The 27,820-nt window shown below is 42.7% G+C and overlaps 2 protein-coding genes and 4 non-coding genes across 6 annotated transcripts in view; all 6 read right to left on the minus strand.

Moving 5' to 3' along the window:
• The window catches only part of LOC103363229 (prospero homeobox protein 1-like), a 12,468-nt gene extending 8,468 nt beyond the window's left edge, over positions 1-4,000 (minus strand). Inside the window, exons 1-2 of the mRNA XM_008289891.1 lie at positions 2,135-4,000; positions 926-1,033 (exon numbers count right to left, since the gene is read on the minus strand). Coding sequence (XP_008288113.1) covers positions 926-1,033; positions 2,135-4,000 — 1,974 coding nt within the window. The remainder of the gene's footprint in view (positions 1-925; positions 1,034-2,134) is intronic.
• Positions 4,001-19,986: 15,986 nt separating this feature from the next.
• Positions 19,987-27,433, minus strand: snx15 (sorting nexin 15). Its single transcript, XM_008289886.1, has 7 exons — positions 27,248-27,433; positions 26,541-26,697; positions 25,824-25,939; positions 24,842-25,121; positions 24,581-24,757; positions 23,317-23,514; positions 19,987-20,605 (listed from the first exon to the last, which is right to left on the minus strand). The coding sequence occupies exons 1-7, from the start codon at positions 27,344-27,346 to the stop codon at positions 20,466-20,468; spliced, it is 1,167 nt and encodes a 388-aa protein (XP_008288108.1). The 5' UTR covers positions 27,347-27,433; the 3' UTR covers positions 19,987-20,465.
• On the minus strand, positions 20,781-20,862 carry trnal-aag (transfer RNA leucine (anticodon AAG)). Its single transcript has one exon. It is a non-coding gene; the product is annotated as a tRNA-Leu (tRNA).
• trnal-uag (transfer RNA leucine (anticodon UAG)) lies at positions 21,477-21,558 on the minus strand. The gene has a single exon. It is a non-coding gene; the product is annotated as a tRNA-Leu (tRNA).
• On the minus strand, positions 22,594-22,675 carry trnal-aag (transfer RNA leucine (anticodon AAG)). Its single transcript has one exon. It is a non-coding gene; the product is annotated as a tRNA-Leu (tRNA).
• trnal-aag (transfer RNA leucine (anticodon AAG)) lies at positions 23,955-24,036 on the minus strand. The gene has a single exon. It is a non-coding gene; the product is annotated as a tRNA-Leu (tRNA).
• Positions 27,434-27,820: the final 387 nt, after the last annotated feature.

The raw sequence follows: 27,820 nt of genomic DNA on the forward strand, positions 1-27,820 counted from the left end.
TATCTTCATTTAAGTTATATTTTGAATAAAACTTTTTCACTTACGGGATTTTTGCTTTGTTTTTTGGGGGATCTACTGATTAATGGGTTTTCTTTATTTATTTTTTACTTAAAAAAGGTGTAGAAAAGAAAGATCTAAAAAAAAAAGAGAGAGAGAGACTATGAATTTAATTTCAGATTCGGTAAAGTCGCCACCTTTTGCTTTATTAACCACTTTGCACACTCATCTTCTCAACGAGCTTCATGAACTAGTCAGAATACTTTTTGAAGGAGTTCCCACATATGCTGAGCACTTGTTGGCTGTTTTTCCTTCACTCTGTGTTGCATCACTAAACATTTCAGCTGGGTTCAGGTCGGGTCATTGTGGAGGCCAAGTTATCTGATGCAGCTCTCCATCGCTCTGCTTCTTGGTCAGATCGTCCTTCCAGATCCTGGAGGTGGTTTTGGGTCTTGTTGATAACAAATGATGATCCAATTAAGTAAAAAACTGGAGGATGATTAAGTTTTGCCTTGAATTCTGAATGAAGCATTTGAGTTGAAGTAAAGGACTGTTTAGAATAAATCTCATTTATATCTCTGCTTTGTTCATTTATAGTTTACTTTTGTGGATTCTATCAACTTGACTCTTCACGTGTCTCTTTAAATTGGTATTGTAATTTCAGTGACATTATGCGTTCAAGGATCTTCAATTTTTTCTGCTGCAACTCAACTAACATTTTATTGAGCAGGAGTAAACACGTGTGACAAAATCACGTTTTACCTTTTACGTTTGGGTAAAGCAAGCACTTAAGTTGTAAAAACAAATGGAAAGTTCAAGTTGACTCTCCTTAAAATGAAGTTTGAGTTAAAAAAAAACAAACAAATGATTTATTTATCTAGCTCAATAGTGGATAAAATCTTGCTGCACTGTGATGGGGTACACACACCTTGACATCAGGGAAGTACGTCTTCAGAGTGTTGGAGCTGGGGTATCTCGTGTAGAAGAACATGAGCTTGGCCTTCTTCAGATGGCAGGGAGACAAACCCTCTTGGGTGTACACATGAGGCCAGTTAAGGAGATACACATGTTCCTTTAAACATACACACAAAGTACTTACAGAAAGTATTCACCCCCATTGGAAGTTTCCCCATTTTTCTGCTTTCAACAATGAATTATTATCCTTGAAAACTGAGCGACCATGCTAGAAATAGACAAGTGAGGGAGGCCACCAAGAGGTACAAACTTCAGCAGCTGAAATCGGACTGTTGCCTGTTCTTTACCAGCTTTACAAGCTTTATGGGAGAGTGATACAGAGAAAGACACTGTTGACAAAAGCGCCAATTAAATCTTGAACACAGGCCACCAGAAGGCATGTGGAAGACTCTGACATTAAATGGAAGAAAGTTCTTTGGTCTGATGACACCAAAGTTGAGCTTTTTGTCTATTAGACTAGATGCTATATTTAGTGGACACGTCATCACACACGCCATCCCCACAGAGAAGCATGTTGGCGGCAGCATCATGATATGAAGCATGGTGGCAGCATCATGATATGAAGCATGTGGCGGCAGCATCATGATATGAAGCATGGTGGCGGCAGCATCATGATGCTTCTTGGCTTTTAAAGGTAGAGGGTAAAATGAATACTGGAGGGCAACTTGAACTTAACAGAAGATTTGTTTTCCAGCTAGACAACGAGCTGAAGCAGACAGCCAAAGCTACACAGCAATAGCTCAAAGACAACAAGGTGAATGTTGTGTAGTGGTCGAGTGAGAACTGTTCACACGATTCCTATACGACCTGACAGAAGTTGAGCAGTTTTGCTAAAGAATGGGGTAAATTTACAGTCTCCAGATGTGCAAGGGACTCAAAACTAAAATTTGAAGGGGGTGAACACTAAAGCAATCGCTTATTTTATGCCTAATATTTTCAATTAATTGACACTATTTTGGAGAAACCTGTTTTCACTTTGGCCTGCAAGTCTTTTTATTCTATTTTTTTTTGTTTCGTTTAAAAGCCTAATTGCATTGACCATGACTCAGTATTTAAGAGCAATGAAAGGGGAAAACTTCCAAGGGGGGTGAGTACTTTTTATAGTCACTGTAAACAGACACCTCTCTCCCCCATCCCTCCCAACATGCTGACAAAAGGATATCCCCCCAGCTGTCAGGTAGAGCTCTCCCCCGTCCATCCCTCCGCCTCCTCTCATGCCCCCGTCTCCCCTCATCCCTCTCTCCCTCTCTCGGCCTCCGTGGCGAACAAGCGACGGGTCCAGGTGACCGAGCAGGGGGAGCGGGGGGAAGGACGGGTGAGACGAGGGGTGAGACGAGAACTCCAGGAAAGGGTCGGAGTTCAAATAGTCCTTGCGGGACGGCGGGAGGTGGGGGAGCTGAGGGTGGTGGAGCGAACGAGAGAAGAGCTGCTGCATTGAATAGTGCAGCAACGGGAGAGGGAGAGGCGGTGGCGGGGGAGGCGGAGGGGGAGGAGCGGGGAAGGAAGAGGAGGAGGAAGAGGAGGAGGATGAAGATGGGTGGAAGGACGTGGAGGAGGGGTCCTTGGGTTGTGAAGCTGGAGGTAGGAGGGGAGGGTGGGAGAGAGGAGGAGGGCGAGGCAAGGAGGGGTGATGCAGGGTGAGGTTTGGGTGAGAGGGATTGAGGTGAGCCGAGAGAGGGGGGCCGAGGAGGGGGTAGGCCTTTCGAGTGTCAGGTGACCTCTGCACGGCCAATGGCATTCCCAGATCGGGCGGCTCGGCGCGATGAGGCGGTCCAGGAGGCAGCGAGCTCCCGTTGCTCATCTTCTGGAGGTGCTTCTCTCGCTCCCCGTCCTGCCCTCCGGTTTTGTCCTCCTTCCCTTTCGCCGTTTCCTCCCGCCTTCCTCTCGTCAGCAGCCCCATCCACACTCCCCTCTCCTTCCCCCCGTCGTTTCCCGCATCGGACGGGAGGAAGGAGATGGCGGCCGGCGGGGAGGAAGGAGTGAAGTCTGTCATCTCGGTGTAGAGGCGGAGGACTCGGTCGATGACTCGGGCCACGGCGCTGCCCAGCTCCAGCTTCAGCGCCTGAGCAAACTTCTGCCCTCCTTCCTCGCCCTCGTCTTCCATCCCTCCATCCCAGTCTCCCCTCACCAGCCCCCCGCAGTCCAACCACAACCCTGATCCCTCCATCAGGCCCTCCAGATGCAGCCCTCCTCCTCCTCCTCCTCCACCTCCTCTTCCTCTCTCCACCCTCCCCTCTCTGTCTTTTTCTTCTTTGCGTTTGTGGAAGTTGTCGAACGGCGAAGCGGAGAGAAGAGAGAAAGACTCCTTTTCCATCTCTCCACCATCGATGTCCTCCTCATCGTACATCCCTTCTGCGATGTCCTCCTCCTCCAGCATCCCCACATCTCCATCACCTCCGCCGCTGTTTCTGTTGCCGCGCTTCCTCTTCTTCTCCTCGTCGGCCATGTGCTTCTCCCCGAACGCCCTCCACACTTTCTCCTGCAGCGCCTGCAGTCTCTCTCTGGCCTCCTCCAGCTGCTCCTTCAGCTCTTCCCTCTCTCTCCTCCTCCCAGCCCTCCCTCCCTCACGCCTCTTGCCTCCCTCCTCCGCCTCTCCATCCCTCTGTCGGCCCTCCAGCTTCATCCTCTTCACTTTCAGGACATCTTGACTCCACTCTGCCGTGAGAGCGGCATCGCTGTGCCTCTTCTTCACCCCCAGCAGGTTCTCCTCTCCCTCCATCACTCCCTCCACTCCTCCGTCCATCCCTTGCTCCACCTGTTCATCCCTCTCTCCTTCGTCTTCGTCCAGATTCCTATCTTCCAGGTGTCTGTGCGAGCTCAGGGTTGTGTTGAGCAGCCCTCCGATCCTCCTGTGGCCTCCGCCCGGCTGCAGGAGGTGGTGGATGAGGGGGAAGCCGGGGGGTCTAAAGGCCGGAGGAGGGCGACCGGCCTGAGGATGAACTCCGGGGAGATCTGAGGAGTTGAGAGCAGGAGCGAAAGAATGAATCTGAGAAGCAGAATCATCGAAAAGATCCGTGGGGGAATCCATCGCTGTGAAGAAACAGAAAGAACAGTGATTGTTGTTGCAGACAGTTTGTCACTTGGTTTAAATGTCCTACACTTTAGTTTCAACCAATATTTGTTGTAGTCAAAGCTCTGAAAAATCACATTAAAATCTGTGTTTTTTTTTTTTTACTGGGACCACTCTATGCAGAAGAAACAGGCCTTGTTCAAACGGCTGATAGTGTTTTGTGTGAATTATTAAGCAAAACAGGAATCTGAGAGAGGATGCTTTTAATTTTTTTTTCAATGCCATTTTCAATGAAATTCCATTCGCCTCAATCCCATCCATCCCAAAAATGAATACCTCAAAATCTGAAATTAAAAAATGAAATGAAAATGCGTCTCTTCTGTGATTTGAGTGAACTGGGTGCTGCAGCTGGTTTTAACTGGAGGGTGCAAACCTCAAATTTCATGTCGTTTCTTTAAACAACTACACAATATTTCACAATAATGGCATACATAATATCTTAATGTCTGCAGGGATAGGATATTTCTTCACTTCAATCAAGAGACCTGGCTTCAACACTGGACGAAATCAAAAGCCCATTTCCGGCGATCAGTAGCATCCACATCAACTCAAAACAACACAACCAAAGTTTGATTTCTTAGCTCTTCCAGACATTTAATCCCTTAACATTCATTGTTTTATTACAGAAAAAAGACTCAAAGCTTGGAAGCATTTTGTCTGGTAAATGCTCGTGGTTAAACTAGTCTGCGTTCCCCTATAAATGACAGAAGAGGCAAGAAACTATAGTTGTAATGTGCATGCACTCTTCTGCATTCGTTCCAGTGAGTGTTAAAGGTTAATAAAAAGGAAAGAAATGGACCCTTGTTTATGTTAAGTGCACATTTCTTTATCTGCTACCCTACAGATGACACTATAAGCAGATGTTTTCTTTGCATATTGGATTGTTGCGGATAGATTGCTGTTTCCACTCCTAGTTTTTACACCTAACGCAGCCTCTACGTGGCCCTCAGGACTACACATGGCTGACAGCGAACAGATGCCCATCGTGATGTGGCTACAACATGACTTCCGCTTACCTGGACAGCAAAACAGGTCACTGGTCTATCACAGGATGCAGCCACTTCCACTTCGATAGCAACAAGAATGAGCCGCAACGTGTCCTTGCATAGAGCTGCAAAAATACAAGCGTTTACAGTGACGGTGTTGGAGAGAGTACGTGGAGCTAAAGCACAGACAAGACGAACTCTCAAATGGCTCCTAACATTTTTTCGCTCGGGTTGATTTTCTCTTTAGCATATGATAGGAGGAAACAGGTCAGGGGGGTCAGGCCGAGTGCTGCTGGTGCATTTGGGTTAACATCTGGCTCATGATCTTTGTCACGTATCGTCCTCCTCTCTTCGTGCCGTCTTTTCCTGTTGCTCTCGAATGTGTACCGTCTAAGAAACGTCATTAAAAACACAGGACAAAATGGAGGACGGTGGCATGGAAAACAAAAGCGTGGGAGAAATCACTAAATGTTTTTTTTTTTTTTGCTGGAATTCTTTCTGGAAACTTTTGCACGCAGACAACTCTCGGTATGCTATTCTACACAGCCTCCCTACAATACCTGGAAAAGCTTGTAAAGTGGAGGACAGTGAATATCAGGCTTATAAATCTCCCCATTTGATCATGATCAAAACCACACATGCCCATTCCTCGTTTTTTTTTTTTTTTTCCTTTTTTCTGTAACCTCCTCTCGCTCCCGACGCCCCTTTTTCCTTCCTCTCTCATCCTCTCTTCCTCCTCTCTCTCTGTTATCAGTTCAGGCAGCTTGTTAAGCGCTGTTTGATCAGAGTGTTTACCGTCAAACACACACATGCGCGCACACACACACACACACACACGTACACTTGCACACAAAAGCGAAAGAGGCTTGAGAGAGGGCTAACAATGGTCAATGGTCCTTGTGGAGTGAAATGGAGTGAGAGCAGCATGTATGCATGTGTGTGTGTGAACAGTAGTCCTACTTAGCTTTGATAACACCCCTAATCCACTTCAGATGGATACACTACAGCTCAGTGAGCAGAAAGACGGACGGATGATAAATGGACAGATGTAAGGACAGACTGGCAGGGGTGCAGCAGGTAGACAAAAAAAATACAGAAAACGCACAGTATTCTGCATTTTAGACCAAGCGAGCGGCTCAGTCGTCACTTGCCACCATCACAAATGACAGATAGACGGACACATAGATGGACGGATACGACCAAAGTTCCCCCCGCTGCAACATGAAGAGAATAATCCTCCTATAAATAGCTAAATATCAATTATTCAAATGCCCTCTCCTCTCTACTATAATACAGCCCAGATGGCAAGCCAACCAATGCGCTTATATCAGGGGCAGATTAGCTTTTCAAAGCCAGTGGAAAAGCTGCACAAAATATGAACACTGAGCAATGAAAACGAAAGCTATTAACCAGTAGATTAGGCTTAAGAATGGCGCACTTGGACTGCTGGAGCTGTCACTGGGAAAACTGACAAGAGAGGGGGGGTGGGAATAAAAAAAAAATTTAAAAAAAGGAAATAAAGCACACATTGGTGTTTAATAATGCATGTCAGTGAGTTGTGTTGGGAAATTTGCATGCAGAGATCAATGTGTTTGAAAAAAATAGCACATATGGCAACACCTGTGAGTCTTCTACGTTGGGCCTTAATTGCACAGAGGGAGTAGATATGTTTCATAGAACTACGTTTGTGGGCAAACTGTTGCCTATTACATAAGGATAGATAGATATAAACCCTAACTGCAGATTTATAGCTGAAAGTAGGCTCATGTGTGCTTCAACCATACCAAAAACATATTCTAAGGGAACGCTATTTGGGTCAGCTGTTTCAGTTTAGTTCTGTCTGGGCTTGTCACACCAACATCGCAGCTAGAGTTGTTTGGTTTCAAAGAACGTTCCAAGAAAGTTCTGCAAAGTTATGCTGATGGGAAGTTTTCTTGCCAGGATGCTCTTCTTAAAGGTAGAAAACTAAGAACATTCTAAAAACATTTGGTGGTGACGTTGTTTGACTGTTCTCGAAACTGAATGCTGCACTGAGAACGTTCTTCTTTTGTTATCGTGTAACATTGTGAAACATTGTGGGAGCGTTTCATAGATTCTATAATGTGTTCTCCCAAAACATCCTCAGAACATTGCAGCCAAAATGTTTCACCTTTGTTACAGGAACCTTTTATAAAGAACGTTCTGTCATCTGAGGTCATTTAGAAAATGTTTTTAGAATGTTGCATTGAGGTACGTTGTGGAAATGTACAGAAGAATGTTCTGTAATCTGTTCCGTCATCAAGAGGCAAAAGGTCCTATTTAAATTCATCACATTACAGTAATGTTATAATACGTTCTAGACAGAAAACATTACGTCATCCGAGGCCTTGAAAACATCTGGAAAACACATTTTGAAATTTGGTTTGAGAACGTTCTTCCTTTGCTATCGTGCAACATTGTGAGAACAGTTTTACAAACGAACGTTCTATAATGTGTTCCTTCAACAACATCACCAAAATGCATTCAGAACACTGCAGCCGCCTTTTAACATGTCACATCACAGGAATGTTTTTATTTTTTAAAAATCGTCTGGGGTCTCGAGAACGTTTGGAAAACATTTAATGAATGTTTCATTGAGAATGTTCTTCCTTTGTTGTTATGGAACAGTGTGAGAATATCTTACAGAGGCAAGTTTTTTTTCTAATGTGTTCTCTTAACATTTTTTCAAAAAAAAAAATTTAAAAACCATTTGAGGTCTGCAGAACGTCTGGGAAACATTTTTTGAATACTGGTATGAGAAGGTTCCTTCTCTAAGTGTTGACATCAAAACACTATAATAACTTTATATAAACATTACTATAAATAAATAAAATTAAAATTTAAAAAAAAATCCTAAAATAGTCTTTTGAACATTTGATTGAAAAAAGAAATGACAAGAACTCGCAGGTGGCATTATCGAATGTTGCGGGAACGTTCCCTGCCAGCTGGTTGGTTCGTCGCTGTAACTTTGTTTTCCATACATCTGTGCCGTAACTTTGAATAATTCATTTGACGCCTGATGCTGATGTTTGAAGCCTGCGCGCGGCAACATCTGCCGGGTTTCTGCCACGCGCGAGGAATCCGCTTTTCTGACGCACGAGCTGTCAGTTTCGGTGTGTGTGCGCGCGCGTCCGGTGACTAATTGGCAGCGGTGGACTAATGTCGCAGTACGAAAACAAAGATAAACACACGGAGAGCCGAGCGGAGCAGAGCCGAAAATAAAAAATGATGTCAAGCGCCGCGGCGAAGTTTAAATTTAACTCACTCTCAGCGCCAGAGAACAGCTCCAGCGGTTCCCCCGGAGCTCTCCACTCCTGCAGCCGCTCCTGTGCGCTCTGTCTCGGTCTCAGGCACCGGACGGGCCTCGGACATCGGTGCGGGCAGAACTGGAGCAGCCTTCAGCGGGATGTTTCCCCGTCCCGCGCCTCCTCTTCCTCCTCCTCTCGGCTCTATATTCGTGCTCTCAGTTGTACTCACCGAACGCCTCCTCGTTACTCCAGTTGTGCGCCGCTCCTGTCCTCCCTCGCGGATCCATCCATCTGTGGCTGCATCAGCCTCACGCGCTGCTCCCGGTGTGGAGTGGCGCGCGGTGGGCGGGCGGGCTCGAGAGCTGTCCACTTGACGGTCCGGTCCCTCCCATGTTGGCATGACCCCCGGTACGGACGGACGCACTCACCGAGACACACGGTGACTAATCGGGCTGCAGCCGTCACTTTTATAATGTGAAATTAATTCGCTTTTCCTGTTACAAACGACGGCAACAGTTTATTGTACAGGATGGTTTTATGGCCACACAGGCACAGCTGTAAATGTAAACGGCAATAAAGAACATTTTACATGCATCTGTAGAGCTGATGCTGCATCACAGAACCCGGCTAGCAGGAAACCCACAAGTTCTAATAACAGCTTAAAGTTTTAATCTAATGTTTAAAGGACGTTTAAAACATATTTATCAATTCCAACAATATTCTATAAAGTTAATGAGCATTAACTGCAACATTTCTGGGGAACGTTGTCAGATGATGTTCCATGATAACAAGGAAGAACAACGGCAAAGAACATTTAAAAAATGTTTTCAGAATGTAATAGAGGCCTCAGATTATTCCTATTAAATGTTCTTTTTTTGACATATTAACAAAGGTTGTTCTTCCAGAGGAAGTTGTTGAGGAACACAGATGATGTTCCACGATAACAACTGAGGAACATTCAGATTTTTATGAAACCTTTCTGTAAAGTGATGCATTAACAAAGGTGGAGGAGGACATTTTGGGGATGTTATTGAGGGAAAACATTGTAAAACGTTCTATAAAACATTCCCACAATAACAAAGGAGGAACGTTCTCAAAAAACAGTTTAAAAATGTTTTCCAGATGTTGTCAATGCCTTACATGATGTTTTAAAGTTTTTGTAATGTGATATATTATAAAAGTGGAGCATTCTTCCTCCCTGCAATGTTCTGAGGACGTTTTAAGGATGTCATTGATGAACGCATTATGAAACGTTCCATGTTCACAAAGGAAGAACGTTCTCAATGCCACATCCAGAAAATATTTTCCAGAGGTTATTGAGACCGCTGATGTTTTTTTAATAGAATGTTTCTGTAATGAGATTTATTAACGAAGGTGGAACAGTCTGGCTGCAATGTTCTGAGGACATTTTGTTGTTGAGGAAACACATTACAGAACGTTCTTCTGTAAAACAATTCTCTCAATGTTCCATAATAACAAAAGAAGTAACATTCAAAAAGTGTTTTCCGGATGTTGTCAAGGCCTCCAACAAGTTTTCTAAAATATTCTTATAATGTGAAATACTATAAGATGGAACATTCTTCCTGCAATGTTCTGAGCATGTTTTGAGGATGATATTGAAGGAACACGGTATAGAATCTTCTTCTATAAAACATTCTCACAATGGGCCATGATAAAAACGGAGCAACGTTCTCAAATCAACATTTAAACAATGTGTTCCAGATGCTATCGAGGCCTCAGATGGCAAAATATTTGTTCTGTATATACTTATAAAGAACTTTTGTAGTGTTCCTGTAACGTGATATATTAAAGTTAGAACGCTTAGCCTTGTTGTTGAGGGAACACATTTTAAAATCTTCTTCTATAAAACATTTCCCCAGTGAAGACAAAACAAGGATGTTCTCACGGCAACATTCGGAAAACATTTTCCAGATGTCATCGAGGTCTCGGATAACGGAACGTTCTTTGCAATGTGATACGTAAACAAATGCGGAACACAGTTTTACATTATGACAAAGGAAGAACGTTCTCAGTGCTACGTTCAGTTTTGAGAACATTAGAGCAATGTTACCACCAAACATTTTTCAAACAACTGTCGTTATCCTACATTTAAAAAGAACAGTTTGGGAACTAAAAAACAAACAAACTTCCAACTACAAACATGAGTAGAACTTTGCAAAACGTTTACTCAGAACGTTTTTGGGTCAAAACAGTTCCAGCTGAGCTGTGGAGACCTTCAGCAGCACATTCTCACCTACTTTCCACTGAAAGTCGGCTCGTCACTCATTAACAGTTTTATCTCGACGCTGGAATCTTCTTTGAGATCTGAGCTGCACTGAAACTGGACTTAGAGACAAACACAGAACGGACGATCAAACAGTACCTCCACACAGTTTGTTAGAAAGCTTCTTTTTAAACCAAACACATCCAGAAGTAGGTTAATAAATCACACACAGTATTCTTCATCTGATCCCAAAAGACGTCATTTTTTTGTAAATGTAAGACAAGTGATAAATTAAATGTTTTGCAAAATTCTGTGTGATAATTAAATGATCACATTTAATTATTGATGACTTTTTTTACAACTTAAACTACAGAGATGTGGAATACACAGTCTGCATCTTGTTCATTTCTAACATTAGAATCTAACTGATGAATGTATGATTATAAAAAAAAAAAGCAACTTTAGTTCTATAGTTTACTATGAAGTTTTGTGTTGCTTTTAAATTTGTGAATTCATTATTTTTGGAGTTTGCACAATGCACTTATGTATTATAATTCATTATTTTGTTAGCTACTGCAGCACTTTTTTTTATTTTAAATGTATATCTTTCATGTGTTACATTTGAACGCTTTACTTAAAGCTCACTTGGCTGAGGGTTACTATAATTCCTACATTCTTGGCTCAACAAAACCAGATTAGCGCAACAGTTTAAATTAAACTTTTTAAGTTATGATGACTTCTAATGAAGTTATGTTCAACCAACAAACAATACTAAGTTGGGAGAATTAGCTTATCCTCTACAATCAAATCTATTTTAAGTGCAACTTATTGATTGATTTGTTTGGTAGCATAAGCACGAGTTTTTAAGTTGATTATTCATAACAATTAAGTTGTTTCAACCAGTTTTTCCACAATATTTATATAGAATTATTAAATGTTGTACACATAGCTACCATATTTAGCAGCACAAAGGCAAAAGTTGGGAAATTAAAAAGAATAAATTAAGCTTCTTTAGCGCTAAGTGTGCAATCAAGCCAATTTCATTAAGCTCCTTCGACTTGAATTTAGTTAAAAATCAATTAATGCATAAATTTTAGTTTAAATTACACATAATATGAAGTTGATGCGACATTATTTTGTCAACCCAACCCATCGAAATAATATCTGCAACTTAAATAATTCATCTAAATCAGTAAATTCGATTGTTTTAAATCTTGCAACCTGCTATTGTTTATGCTGGGGCGGATATATGGTGGAATAACGTGCTGCAGAGGTTATAGTCAAGCGTGTGCTCAAACTATAGCTCACTTTATCAGCCAAAGAGTCTTTACAACTTGACTCAGGCAACAGAGCAAAACATTTCAATGCACCACAATGGTCTTTTTTGCAGCTGTCCTTGATCTGACTCGACATCCTTCTTAAGCCATTGAAGTAGATGCTTGAACTTCAGCAGCACACCTGTTGCTGGGAATCCAAACCTGCCTTCAGACTCCTCCCAGCAGGATCTCACCATGAGACCAGGCCCGGCTTCTATTCCTCAGTTTATTCTCAGCATCATTTGTTTTTTTTTTCCCCCGTCTCATCACCTGATAGCGTTCCCCAATCCACTCCCCGGCACCACCTCTTAGTCTCATCTCATCTCCGTCTTTCTCTGCTTCTGATTAAAAACGGTTATGCACTGAGTGAAAGGTCGCAGTTGTTATGGAAACAAGGCTGGTAACAAAGGCTGGACACGTGGGTATACAGAGGGGGGGGGGAGTCGGAGGGGGAGACGGAGGGAGAGAAAAAAGAGGGAGATGTGTCTGAATAAACATAAACATGCAGAGAGGAGGTGAGGGCAGGAAAAAGAGAGAAAGAGGGAGAGGTCTGAATAAATAAAAACACATGCAGAGGGAGGAGGATGAGAGACGGCGAGGTCACGAAATGATGGCTCCATCTGCAATAATAAAAAACAAAAGATAATACTGGGTTTTTGTCATTCTAGGAAGGCGGTCGAGGAACAAAGGTGTGGACAGAGTGGCAGAGTGGGAGAATGCAATTGATAGATAATACATGGATCTGCCGCACAAGCTGGAGAATACTAAAAAGCACAAATTGTTCACAGAAAAGCCGACCAAAAAGCCTGAAATTGTGTGTACGTGTGCGTCTTTGTGTGTGCGAGTGCCCGAACGTCATCTCTCCGAGGGCTCGTATTATGTTAACCACTTAGACTAACATCAAACACTCTCTCTCGCGCGCGCTCGCACACATGCACACACTTCAGTAGAAGCATGAAGGTGCCAGCCATATAAATAGGATATCCCAGAGCGAGAGATAAAAAGAGAAAGACAGAGAGAGAGAGAGAGAGAGACAGAGTGGGGGAAAAGAGATTACAAATTCAAAGGGGAGACAGAGAGGGGTGAGAAAAAGGATGGAGGGAGCGGAGTATGAAAAGTGTGAGAGGGCAAGAACAGGAGGGGGGTGAGGACGGATAGATATGAAAGGATCAATAAATGGCATAAAGTGTATGTCCATTGATTTACTTACAGCGGGAAAGTGGGATGGGGGGGGATGAGAGAGCAGAACGAGCAGAGAGAGGCGGCTAGCAGGAGGGGAAGGAGATTTAAACCCCAATTAAAGCCGCATTAATCAATACTTTCATATTAACAGTGGGTCAAATGAGTGTTTTCGGTGGGAAAGAGGCCAATCACCGCGACAAAACCGCAGAGAGTTATCGCCCCAGCGCCTCAGCTCGGCTTCTTTCAGCTCATCGGTTTGGTTTTCAAACTTGTTTTTTAATTTTTTTTTCCGAGCTACGACAGGCAGATAGATAAATCCACTCCCAGTACCTGCATGAGCACCAAATGGCTGAGAGACAAACTCAGCAAGTGCAGGATTTAGCAGCTAAAGAGCCAAATGTTTTCCTCAGGAGGTGGTGGAGACCAAACACAGAGATAAAAAAGAGTAAATATTGGACATTTTATAACACCAAATGAATGAATTAGTGCAGCTCTAAATAAACCGTATGCTTTACTATGACCCTTACTAGCAGGGAACGTTCCTACAATATTGACTAACATCACTAAGAAGTTCTAACGTTTTACAGAAAACAGAAAAAGTACTGGTTCTGTAAGGTTGGATACGGCATACTTAAAACATTTAGAAGATGTTCTGAGGATGTTGTCAGGGCCAATGATTGTGTTACACGTTAAGAAAGGTTCTCAATCTAACGTTGCCAGAATGTTTTGAAGGCCTCACATCACAATCTTTTTAACAAAATGTTCCTTTACTGTTCCCTATTAAAACGCATTAAGGTGGAACTCTTCACCATAGAATGTTCTTCTATAAAATATTACAACAATAATGACAATGATGATATCAAAGATTGCAACATTCGAAAAATGTTTTGAGAATGTCTTTAGAGAACATAATCCTACCTTAAAGAAGAACGTTTCAGAGGCCTGCAAAAAAAAAGACCACTTCACAGCACTAGTAGAACTTTGCAGAACTTTCTCAGAACGTTTATAGAACAAAACATCTCAGCTGGAAATGCTGTCAGGTGGTATCTTTATACATGTTGTTTGGACACATGTACTCATTCAAGGGTTTATTCTGCATTATAGAACAACACCAAACACATCAGAACTGTGGAATTACACATTAAACTATGCAGTAGCCATAAAAAATGTGTAAACAAAGCCACATGCATTTTTAATTTTAGATTCTTCAAAGTACCCACCTCTTGCTTTGATGGAAGCTTTGCATATTCTCTCAACCAGCCTCATGAGGCAGTCACCTGTAATGCTTTTGAAGGTATTCCCACATAGGTTGAGCACTCGTTGGCTGCTTTTCCATCACTCTGCACACCAAATCTTCCCAAACTGTCTCATTTGGGTTTAGGTGGAGTGTTTGTGGAGGCACATGCTGCACTCCATTACTGCTCGTCTTGGTCAAATAGGGATTACAGAGACTGGAGGTCTGTTTAGGGTCACTGTCGTGTTAGGAACCGAGACAGTTTATAAAAGAAAGATGTAGCATCCAGGCCTGAAAATGTGCTAGTGGTTCAAACCTGCATTCTTCCTAATGGCCAGTAGAGGGCTGGTCAGATTGTATTGAAGTCTATTGCAAAATGACCCGACTTCTCACTTGATTGGTTATCTCAGTAAACATTTTCCAAATGAGTTCATGGTCTTAGTCTCTAGTTTCAAGACTTTTTAAATACAGCTTGAAGTCCATTTAGTAAAGTATGGTTCCATTTAGAGGAAAATAGACGATAAAACACGGTATGTTCTCAGGTCTCAGTCAGATCCATCCTTCCCTTGTTACGTCAGGGTTCGAGAGACCAAAAACAACGGCCAAATTCCAAACTCAAGGCTCCATGAACCTCTTGGTGACGTCACCGGCACAACGTCCACCTTTTACAGTGCATAGTTGAGAACGGTCCTATTAGGTGCAAACCAGTAGCTGCATAAGTATTTCCTGTTCTGTTCTACTGACTGACAAGCAAACCTACAGGCAAAACATTTCCAGTGATGCAACTAAAAGACATCTGTCATTAGATCCTGTGTGGCTTTAATTGCTCAGAGCGCTTGTAGGCAAGGCTCACCACCCGGTAGCCATCTTGGTAAGATCCCTGGACGGAGTATTTTGGGTCAGGTCCCCATCCTAACTGAAGAGAGCTGCAATTCCAGTGGTCACTAGGACATAAAATCTGCCCCACATATGGTTTTAAAAGCGTTATACTTCAAATACGCATGCACGCTGAATGTTTCCTAACTGGGAAGGATGTTCTCAAGGCAGCATTGGGATTCGTTTGGGGGATGTTGTTGAGGGAACACATTATGATGTTCCCACAATGTTCCACAGTGTTACGTGATAACAAAGGAAGAACGTTCTGAATGTAACAAGTTTTGAGAACGTTAGAGTATAACGGCCCAACAGCGTTATCACCAAACATTTTTAGATTAAAAGCAACAGTCTGGGAACTAAACTGAAACGTCCTGCTGAAGACATGAGCAGAACTTTGCAGAAAGAACATTCTAGCTGGGATGCTCTCAATGTTCTCAACATTCAGAGAACATTTTCGAGATGTTATCGAGGCCTCAGTAGACAGAAAGTTCTTCATAAGATGTTCCTGCAGTGTGACGTATCAGCAAACATTCTGCTTGCAGGGTTCTGAAGATGTTTCAGGGACGTTGTTTAGGGAACACGATTTATAAAGTGTTCTTCAGTGATAAGAGAGGAAGAACGCTTTCAGTTAGGGTGGAATAGTCGAACAACGTTATCACCCAACATTACTAGAACATCTTTAATTTTCCTATCTTTTAAGTAGAACGTTTTGGGAACTAAAAGAAAACATCTCACTGAAAACCTTCTCATACCTTTTGCAGAACTTTCTCAGGACGTTTTTGTAAGAAGAAAAAAATCTAGCTATGTGTCATACAACCGCCATCTTTGGTGTTGTGGAATTCTTACACAGATTTCTACTCGTGATTCTTCACATTTCTCCTTTTACACACCTCCAGTTCAGGATTTCTGCGTCGGTGATAAATGACGATGCCAAAATAAGGTCATCGAGCGCTGCATTTTTCAGACATTTTTCAAACCGTCGTCGCGACGGGAGAACCGAACTGTCCTGGTGACACTCTTCAACGAACATTCAGACCCCGGGTTGAAGTAAAAGAGACGCTGAGAGGCTGAAAACATATGCCAAGACAGACAGAAACAGAGAGAGCGAGGTTGGAACAGAGCACGAGGCAGACAGACAGGAAGAGAGTGAATGTGTTTATGTGTGCGAGAGAGAGAGAGAGAGAGAGAGAGATGGGAGGGAGTATGAAAGACAGAAGTGTACTCAAATAGCTGAGGGCAAGGTGACAGAGAGGAACGAATGGACAGAGAGGGATAACAAGCTCATAGAGGGGAGCAGAGTGGTGTGTGCTGTAGAGAAAGAGAGAAAAAAGGAAGACACAGAGGGCGGAAGGGATACGAACGAAAACAAAAACAGCGAGAGAGAGGGAGAGGGAGAGAGGGAAAAAGTGAGTGTGCAGACAGCCGAAGGTGTCACAGTGTGCTGTTTGGCTTCATGATGACCCACTGGGCATGTAGGTCATAACGGTTTGTGTCTCCAAGCCATGACTGTACGCCTGTGTGCATCCATTAGTGTGAGCTAGTGTGTAAATAGACGCTCACTAGACACACACAAGTGGGTCTCTTAGAGTGCGTTTAAGAGTGCGTTTGGTCAGAGGTTGGAGAAGCAGTTTTTCTAGCCGGTAGGACTCAAAGAGACACTTAAAACACACACACACTCTCTCTCTCGTGTGCACCCACACAATTCCTGCAAAATCCAGATTTGGCTCACACACACTCTCACACACCAACAGCTGCCCTTCATGTCATACATGCACACGTAATGCACCATGTATGGCACTAAATTATGCACAAATACACACATACACACACACACATGCCTTTCTTTTGATCTCTCATGATAACACACACACTCACAGGGGGAAGCTATTATGCTCTCAGGCTGGAGTGTTTTGATGGTATAATTGCAGTGACCAGTGAGGAGAAAGAGACAGAGGGAGGGATGGAAAGAGGGATGGGGATGGAGGGAGAGGGAAAAAAAAAAAAAAAAAAGAGGAGAATGCTGACACTCTCAGCATGCTAATGTTGTGAGGCTCTACCCCCGCTCTGATTTCAAACCTCCCTCCCTACCGCCCTCCATCCATCCATCCATCCCATCCATCCATCCATCCATCCATCTCTTTGTCTCTCCATCTTCCTCTCTATCGCACATCCTCTGCATTTCACAGGTGGAGCACTAGAACGAGGGGGAGATGGATAGAAAAGGTAGAGAGGTGGAGAGATGAGAGGGAAAAAGAGGGATATGTAACAGGATGGAGCTATGTTATCTCTTGCCTTCTCCGCCATCCCTCCATCCACTTCAAGCTCCCCACAATGGTCAATACAAAGCATGAAAAAAAAAAAAAAAAAAAAGAGGTACGGGGGGGATGAAAATAGAGGAAGAGGGAGGGTCAGTTTTTTTCCATCCCTTTAACAATGGAGGGATGATCTCTGCTTATCCTCTAATCTCATCCCTTCTTTTTTCCTCTCCTCCATCCTCTCTGTTATCTCTCGCTCCCTGCAACCCCTAATTTTCTCATCTGGTGAGCGAGAGGGTAGCCTTTTCCTCTTGCCGGCCTCCCTCTTTTTTTTTTTTTTTTCTTTTTTTTTTTTTTTTTGTTGCCTCTCCATCTGTTTGTCCTTCCAGTCCTCCCTCCATCCCTCTCTCCTCTCCAGAGATGGGATTCTGCTGTATGGCAGTGATCCGTTTTTCTCTTTTTTCGCATCCCAATTCCTCCTCTTTTCTCTCGATCAACCGCTGTCCTCTTTTGTTTTGTCAAAAAAATGCGGAAACTAAGCCTGCAGAAGGTAGTTGGTTTGATTCTTTAAAATATCATCCGGATCCGTGCACATTGAAACTCCTGCAAACATAATTGTATATCGTCTGGAGGTATATATTTAACAGGATGCTGGAAACATAGGGGCTTTTTTTTATATATTGGATATGTTAATAATTACAGTTCTTTAACCTGCTACAGTGTCAAGAAGGGATATCTTGTGATACCAAAACAGGGCGTATAAGGTGACAAACACACACTAATGAGACAAAAGCAGAGGCTAATTGAGTTATAATAAATATTGCGTCACCTCATTAAATGTCCATTTTGCAGAGGTGGACTTTTTTTCCCCCTCTACAGCATATTTAACATAAAAGGAAACAGAACTGAACTGGCAGCAGCTGTTTTGATAGCTGAAGGCAGAAGAGTTCATTAACAGTTTCGTCCAGTTTACCGCTTTGTGCTCAGAACCGCTCAGCCGAGGAAAACAAACATCACATTTACCTGATTTTAACATTAAAAAGAGGGATGAGGAGTTTCTGCACAAGAGGATGTGTAATTGTTTATTATCCGGTAGCCAACAGCGCCACTTAGAGGTGCTGCCTCGCTACTGCACCTGCAAAACCATCAAGAACTGCTGGATTCTGTCGAAGAGCGAGCGAGTACTTAACTACACTGGACAGTCTGCTCTGAAATGATGCAACCATTAAAAACGCTAATGGCTGCATTAGCGAGAAAAACACCATCGCACGTCTCCTACTGTCCTTGTATACAGAAACAAACCTAGAACCCCGATGCTATAGTGCATGATTATGTGCATTTACAGTATACAACAGAAGTGAGTACACCCCTGTGCAATATCATTTAAATGTCACTTCTTAATAATTGCTTTTTTCCCCAAGTTTACAGGTTTTTCCTTTCAAAAACAATTAAGAGCAAATACCTTAGAAAGACTATATTGAAGATACGAGCCCCAAAGTAGAAAAGCACTGCAAGAAAAGTTTGTGATCACTGATGCAGTGACATCAATGAAATACAACTGAGGTCACCTGTGATTTCCAACTTGTCTAACTGCATTAAAACGGTTATAAATTGACCTGTGAACACCAGAACTTTCTCAGTTTTCATCCTATGAGCTGTCTCTATCGGCATGTCTGCATCATGGCTCCAAATGGACAAAAACAGAGTATGTAACTTCAGAAAGATGGGAAGTGACCAACAGAAACACAGCCCCAGCTTTAATCGGGAGGTATTAAACGAGCCACAGTGCCACTAATCAGAGCTGCAGTGGTCATCCTCTTGGACAGTGTGCTGCTTTCAGCGTCTAGCTCAGCAAAACAGATGCGCAGGTGCTTCAGCAGTGCTGTCAGTGGAAATTCTGCGACAGCTCAGACAGCATGAAGGACGTTGCATAACATCGATCTATTTGTGTCGATGTTTATGGAGAAAATAAGTTGTTTGCTCTGTGGCACTAACCTGTGAAAATGAAACTTTGCTGAAGAACATGGAAAGAAGCTGGTAAATATTGGGGGTACATTTTCAGGCCCTAATGAGCTCAAAGAGAATTGGGCTCAGATGGTGTCCAGCATGAACTTGGGCAGGACGACCACAGTGAACGCATAGTGCTGGCAGTGAAGCAAGGAGGTGGGAGTGGGATGATATAGAGCTGCATGAGTGCAAAAGGTGTTGGGGAGATGCAAAAACATTGACCTACAAGATGACTCCCAGTCTGTAGAAGCTTTACAAAGAGGAATAATCCAGCTCGAGAACTTGAGCGCTTGAGTTTCGAAAGAAGAAAAAAAACCATATGGGCAAGTACGGTGACTAACTTGAATCAAACAGAACATTTTGGGGGCTTTTTTTCAAGAGAAAGGTAGAGAAACACAACCCCTCCAGCACAGAGCATCCGAAAAAATAGTCTGTTTTCAAAACCAAAGGTAGACAAAATGTAAGAAGGCATACTGACGTTTCTAATGTGGGGCCTGTACTTGTAAATGTAATAAACGTAAATAGTTTGTTTTAAATCTAACTGGTTGCATCAACTGCTATTTCAAAATGCACCTAAGAAAACAGATATGTCATTGACTTAAATTAAAATCATATTTATTAACAAAACATTGTGCAAAATGCAAATCACTGATATACATACACGTTACTGTATCCAAGAAGAGAACATTATAAAAGCAAGATACAGAGACCAAGGTAGAGAGATGGATTGTTTATCCATGAATCCAGTTGGTGTACAGTTACTTTCCATATATTTAGATGTTGTAAATCACACATTTGTCACTAAACAAAGGCAACTAAAGGACCAGTCTGCAGTGTAGTGTGTACCTCAGGAGTGTGTGTCTACATGTGTGTGTGTGTGACATAAACAGTAGCATTTCCCACCTGGACGACCTTCTGTTTGGGAATGTTGGGGCTCAGATGGATCTTGCCATACTTCATTGTGCATTTTTTTGTGAGTATGTGTGACACGTGTGTGCACATCACAACCCTGAGCTCGTTTGTCTTTGATCTGTCTTCATGTGTGTATTAATGTACAGTGTGTGTGTGTGTGCGGGTCTACGGGTCCTGTGCATGTGTGTGTGTGGGCGTGAGAGTGTGTGTGGGCGAGGAGTGCCTGTCGACCAACATCTCGGTGTGCTTCAGATACTGAGCCGTCCTCCTCATCACGGACTCCCTGCGTGCCGGGTCAGGGTCTCCTGTATGGACACAAAATGTTGGAAATGATTCATCTGGACTAATAGTGGGACTGTGCACATGCAGAGCAGAAACAACACACATGACATTGAATTTTAATTTATGTGCAGCACTACTGTATCTAGTTCTATCATTTTTATGGTTTCCTAATGACATATCTGAGCCGAAAAGGGTTCTTGGCAGCGGTGGGATTCGAACCCACGCCCCCGAAGAGACTGGAGCCTTAATCCAGCGCCTTAGACCGCTCGGCCACGCTACCACATGTCGACAGATAAATCACTGTCATACACGTCGTGGCAGAGGCTGGGTGAACTTTACTTTTCTATTAATAGCTCTGAAGAGAGAACAAACAGCAGGGCACCTATAGATAACCTATGACAGGGTTGTGACATGGTAGCAGTAGCACATACATGTGTAACTGTGGGATTAACTCGACAAATGCATGAATGCAAAGCAGCTGGTGAGGCAAATATTATCTTAAAGAGCCCATATGATGTATTTCTACAGGTTTATAATTCTATTTTGGGGTCTAGTAGAACATGTTCACATGCTTTAATGTTTCAAAAACACATTATTTTCCTCAGACTGTACATTGCTGCAGCACCTCTCTCTGTTTTTAACTCGTTAAGGTTTTAAATAAAAGTTCAGTCTGCTCTGATTGGTGATAACTCCCTTCTCTGTGGTTTGAGATATTTTACGTGCACAGAAAATCAAATACAAACTAAAGGAAAGGGAAACTCCTAAAAAACTTTCAAAACATTTTAAAATGCAGCAGTTTTCAGACATGAATGAACAACATGGTGAAATGCTTCTCTCTTTAAATTTGACATAATCCCTACTTGTGTGGGTGTTTTTAGTGGGGAAAGAGTTAAATGGCAGCGGTGGGATTTGAACCCACGCCTCCAGAGAGACTGGAGCCTAAATCCAGCGCCTTAGACCACTCGGCCACGCTACCCTTTGTCCTGAGCATGATATCTGTGGATAGTGTTGGACCTGTGGCCATCTTCCCTGACATCACAGATGGCATTAAAACCTGTGACGCTGGTTTCACATGTGGTTTCCATTCTACAGGTGAACTACCCTCCCACATTGCTTTCATTCTTGAGAGCCACTGAAAAAGAATGTGATTCTACAAAAAAGGAGAAGTTTGAAAGTCCCTCTCCAGTCATGTGATTACATTTCTAAAAAACCTCCAAAGCTACGTTTTCCCGCTTAAAAATAATCCCCTTCCTGTTGTAACCTGGCTTAGATGTAACTCTGCATTATTGCACCGTTCCCCACTTGCTGCAGCTCAAGCACACAAGCTTACCTACAGCTCTGCTCACACACAGCAATTTGTAATTTGGAGTAATTCAGCCATGCATGTTTGAGCCAGGAACCAAGTCTGAAGAAGACTAATGATGCAGGAAACCCAACCCTGCAAGCTGACAGATTTGGTTCCTTTGGCTTGTCATGTATGAAAACGCATAAGTTTGAATCTGTGTTTAAGAGACTGTCATCACAGCTTCATGGTTGAGATGTTGACTGTATATTTTACGTAAGATTGGTCTTCCAGCATATAAGAAACAACAAGGTTCTTCTTTAAGAGGAAAGGCTTAAAATGTTATTCATGTGTGCCATCTTAAGATTCTTATAAGAGATCCTTATATATCGGTACATCATCGTAACTGTTTAATGCTCAAGATCCTGTGGCAGCAGTGGGATTCAAACCTTTACCTCTGAAGAGACTTAAAACCTTAATCCAGCACCTTAGACCGCTCGGACATGTTGTCTCAAGATAAGAAAGAATTCTTTTAGATATCATGTGAAGAAATTTGAAAGAGAGATAGAACGTCTCAAAGAATTCAACCCACATTCTTTTGATTGAACACTGAGTAAAACTATGCACCTGAGACAAAATCCTCCACCAGTTAGGAACCAAACACCATGTTTTTAGACTGCACTTCAAACGACAACTGAAGTCCTTCTACAACAGCTGAAAAACCATTCTTGGCAGCGGTGGGATTCGAACCCACGCCCCCGAAGAGACTGGAGCCTTAATCCAGCGCCTTAGACCGCTCGGCCACGCTACCACACTTCAGCTCCCGCTAAGCAGACTGTATGGATGATGTAATAGCTCATCTATCCATTACTGACTCACAGCAAGCACATAGGAGGACAATAAATACTAGAATAGAACAGCACTTTATGACAACGCCATGTTTTCTGTGCTGAACCTTAGACCCTCCTGCATGTGTTCATGTGTATCAGCTGCTTCCAATGCATCTATCAGCGTGAGTGAGCAGCACATCAGAAAATATGGTCGCTAAGGTGTCGCAGCCGTAAACGTAAATGCTCAATACATTGTTTTATTTGCACATGGTGCACCGTCACGCAATCCGCAGCTTTAGCAGTTGAAAGAGTGACTTCACGGTCTGTCGCTATGGCAACAAAGCTGGTTGATAATTCATGCACAAGTGACCATGACAGAGTGCATTCAGGAAAAAGGCAATATTTAAAAAAAATTGCTGGGTTTGTTGGGCTCACATGATTACAGATTAGAGAGCAGCCTAGTAATAGAGATAACAGACAGCTGTGCAGGGCGTCGCTGAGTTGTTTTATAAATTTTCCACCACATTCTCACCTCTGGGGCAATCATCTTCCATCTTTCTTTAGCATGTAGTTCAACTACTAATCACCTCCTGTCATCTTTCCCCACAGCAGTGTTCCTCACCCTGAACTCCAGTGATCAGAATATCCACCGCCGTCCTGTATCGACGAATGGCAGAACTAAATTCTCCCTCCTTCTCCCTCTCCATGGCAGCTGTTAGCTCGTTGGCTGCTTGGTTCAAGTAGCCTGCGTCTCTCCCGTCCAGACTGGCCGGTGGCAGCGAGAACAGTTCTGAGTGATCCGTGGCGGAATCTGATCTATCTGAAATAGAGAGAGACAGGGATGTTCGAGTAGAGAAATAACTTTTCCAGTGGGTTCTGAAGGTTCTTCAGTAAGTCCATGGTGTCTTTAGATTATGTCTGCTTTCACATGTGACAAATTTGTAAAAAAAAACAAAACAAAAAAACAACCATTGTCTGGTTACATCAGTTCAGATTAAGAAGCTACTGATGCCCGTTGTCTAACACATTAGTCAACTGAAATATGTCAGTTCTAACTAAACAAACAACTGAACATGAGAAATTATAACTTTAAACTATCTTCTGAAATTTAAAAGACAAATTAGAAACAAAGGAATCACAAAAATAATCACCAGCTAAACTGATTACGAAACCAACATTTTTCAGTCGGAGCCCTGCTTAGACATATCTTCAACTTTTCACTGTTCCTTATTCAGTACATTGCAATTTAAAAGCCATTCTTGGCAGCGGTGGGATTCGAACCCACGCCCCCAAAGAGACTGGAGCCTTAATCCAGCGCCTTAGACCGCTCGGCCACGCTACCACACTGACTGGTATCAGAGTCCACTTCAATCAGGAAAAACCAATTTAAAGGGGTGAATAGCAATATTAATACTGATGGTGGACTCTAAAGAACATTATGTAACCAAAGTCATCATACTGATATTCATTTCTATTACTTTTTCTATCTATTTTTACAGCATAACTCAATTCAAGAGAGAAAATGATTCAGCTGTTGTATTATATTACACAGCATCGGGTCACAATGTGCAACTATTAGAGCAACAGAAATTCATGGAGCCACTCGGCCAAAGCACCACATTTATACAAAGCAGAGCCTGAACAATGCAAGTGAAGGAAGTCCAATCAGAGAGCGTTAGCCTTATTAAGCATTGCTCCATCAGACATCTATCTTTGGTAAGAAATGCTGTGATGCTCAGCAAATACTGGATGGATTTATAAAAGGAAGTAAAAGTTAAAAAGAACAAAACACAACGTCAAGTTAAGTTTTGAGATAAAGTCACCCCACACTGAACAGCCACTGTTCTTTTTTCACATAACAATATTCACATTTATTTTTATATCACCTTGTTTATAGCAGGGATCAAAGACAGCCAAGTCATTATCAGACAGTGGAGGAGGAACGTCTTCCTTCGGAGATGGGATTTGTTCTTCAGCCACGGAGTCAAACAGTGAATCAAATTCTTCCTGGGTCTCTGTCGATTGTTGGTGGTTTCTGGCTGGGGATGGTTCAGGAGATGGAACTAAACGTGGAAACATGAACGAAAAAGTAAGAACAAGGGGGAAAAAAAAGAAAGATAGAAAGCCCAAAATTATGGTAGTCAGACCTCGGTCATTTAGTTCTGCATCGCTAAGCTCCTCCCGTTCCTCTTCTGTCGGGGATCCTCCGATCTCGCTGTAGGCCTCAGCTGCCACCTCCGGTTCTCCCACTTCTAAGCTCAGGTTGGTGCCCAGATCTTGAGGTAAAGTAGGAGCCTCCCTCCCTTCCTCTTCTTCTGCAGGCTCACAGTCTGAGGCCCTTCGTTTAGGGAGAGGGATGAGAGGGGGAGGCAGAGGCCCGGCGGAGGCGAGAGGGGAGGGATCCAGAGGTCTTGTGACCTCGCCGCCCTGAGAGGAGGGAAGGAGAAAGAGGAGAAGTGGCAGGAGAAGTGAGGGGAAAGGAGAATGCAAGGGGAGCAAAGAGAAGGGAAAGAAGCATATGTGCATCACGAAGAGGAAAAGCAGGAGTATTATGACACCTGGTCTGGCTACTACACATCCGGTTCACTTGGACCCTGTTTGTACTTTAAAATGTGTTTTGGTGATCTGAACACACACAGACAGCCAAGACACATCGTTGGTCACACCTGTGTCTATCACAGGTCTCCAAGGTGTTCAGCTTCCTACTTCCTGAAAAAGTCATTCTGCTGGAAGGTCTGTTATTCTCATACACAGTTATGACATTAGACTGTTTCCAGACAAGTGCCAGGTTTGTTTCATTCTGTCTGTCTGGAAAAAAAAAAGATGTTTTACAAACTAATACACATGTATAAGCTATTCTGGCTCCTGTCCATTTTATTTAACATTGGCACACTGTCACCAAAACAACCACCACGTCCTGCAATTATGCCATATTGTCCTGTTAAGTCCTTGTCAGGATGCATTAAAGGTTTTCACTATGAAAAATATGTGGCCAACTCCATCCCAGACCACCTCAGCAAACGGTTTGAGTTGTTTGATCACAAGTACACTACAGTTAGAGATGTTAAAGATGCAGTTTAAAGACAAGTATAAACATGGTTTTTGAGCGTATGTGTAAGTGTTTCTTACTCTGAAGAAGTCCTTGAGCTGTGGGCTGTTGTAGAGTGCAGGTATGCTGGTAGTAAACAGAAGCATGGTTTCTGCTGCATTCCTCCTCTCCTCAATCACAGCCTCATCAAACCGCCCTAAAAAACAGAAGCACACAGTACAAAAACCGACTCAATGACGAAGTTATAATGACAGTATGTTCGAAATTCAGACAGCGGTGCCAAGAAATTATAGGGAACAAACATATAATTAGATAACAGCACAAATATATAAATAAAACTCAAACTGGTTGAGGTTACAGTGTTTGTTTTGTGGTTGTTTTTGTGGCTGTAGCTTGCAGTGGTGTTAAGCAAATATCTCATTAAATCACCACCTGTTAGCCAAGCACTTTGATTTCTGATCCAGCAAGGCAGCGTTGGTTTTATATGCTGCCATAAACTTCAAATGATGACTATCCATTAGTACGGCTCAGTTGTGTAGCTGCCTTTCCAGCTGTGTAAGGTAACAACTGTTCAACTTAAGCCATCGGGTGAGAGGAAGTGTCACAAGAATCATGACAAAATGCTTCAGACAGAAAAACTGGAACAAGCACATCCTCTCCAGATTTTTTTTTAAAGCTACTCAACAGACTAATTGAGCTGATTTAACAGCTTTGAGAATGCAAAAAAAACATCTGTTGGTAAAGAAACCAACCCAGTTAGCCTGAGATGGAACTGACAGATTATGACAATGTTTTACCAAAAACTTGTGCGCGAGGAAAAGGCGGAAACTCCTCCTGTCTTCTGAACAGGTTCCTGTGTGTGTAGGCCAACTCTCCATGGAGCTTCTTCAGCTCTGAGAACCTCCTCCACACCACCACCTCCTTCACATCTTCTGGATGACGCTTGGACACAAACTGCAAGGCACAACATGAAACCTCAGACCAGTGTTCTGACATTAAATCATGCATGATATAATGATTGGAAATGGATCACCTGGGAGCTCTCTGTACGTTTACTTGTTAATAACTACGAGAGCAAGTGATGGAGGCTTGAATTAGTCCCACACATTCCATGATCCTCTTTGATTTTGTATGCATGCCTGTGTAAATCACGGGGCATTAGTGTGGTCATGGGGGTGCTGGAGCGCCTGAATTGAATCACAAGTTCTCTGTGTTGCACTTGAGCGCTCCGTGTGCACCATAAAAGGCCCATTGTGTATTTATCTGTCTGAACTGTGACTTCATTGTGGCATAAATGGATAACAACGCAAAGCCACCTACTTTTGACTGATGTAATGGACCAAAGGGAATCATGGTTCAACATCGATAAATTAAACATGAATTACACTTTAGCAAGACACTAACACATCAGCTTACCAGATAGTTATTACGCGTAATTACACACACAAGCTACGTTTCTATAAATGAAAGTGCAGCTACAGAGAGATAAAGACTGTAAACTAACCCTCGCTGTCACTTTGTACTCGGTGTGTCCTTTCTCGTGTGTACGCGGGTCGGTAACGGTAAAGAAGCGATAATATTCTTCTTTGGCTTTCCGTGACATGTCCGTTGACGGTAATAACCGGGGAAACACACCGTGGTTTGGCGGCACAGAACAGAACTGTCAGCAGTTACGGTGAGTTGCTCTGTTGTGATTCTCCAGTCCCTCCTCTCCACTCATTTCCTGGTTGGTGACGTGATCAACTGCGTGATGACGTGTAGTAGGTGCGACGTTAAAGTGTTTTTGTTTTTTTGCTTTTTTTGTGTTTTTTTTGTTGCTTTTTTATTCTTTGAAATAGAATTCATTTCTATTTAGGTTTTTATTTTTATTTTATTTTATTTTTTTTAACCCTTTTCTAATATCTAGTGAATTTAAGTCGCCTTCTAAGGCTGTGATAAACATATTTACTTGTAATACTTTAATTACAGATTTTTAAAAATATCAACAAAATTAATAAAATTCAGTTACATTTGAACTGTGCACCAAAGTACAAAAAAAAAATCTGGATTAACATGGCAAGTTAAACATGATGATTCC

The sequence above is a fragment of the Stegastes partitus genome, unplaced genomic scaffold (genome assembly GCF_000690725.1).
Source record: "Stegastes partitus isolate 25-593 unplaced genomic scaffold, Stegastes_partitus-1.0.2 Scaffold643, whole genome shotgun sequence".
In the NCBI taxonomy this organism is placed as follows: Eukaryota; Metazoa; Chordata; class Actinopteri; family Pomacentridae; genus Stegastes; species Stegastes partitus.

Excerpts from the sequence above, each read along its gene's own strand:
- snx15 (XM_008289886.1), bottom strand. The coding sequence starts at position 27,346 with ATGTCACGGAAAGCCAAAGAAGAATATTATCGCTTCTTTACCGTTACC. Across the intron at positions 25,940-26,540 it reads TCCTCGCGCACAAGTTTTTG|GGCGGTTTGATGAGGCTGTG; the intron begins GTAAAACATTGT and ends TCTGTTTTTTAG. Across the intron at positions 24,758-24,841 it reads TGCAGAACTAAATGACCGAG|TTCCATCTCCTGAACCATCC; the intron begins GTCTGACTACCA and ends TTCCACGTTTAG.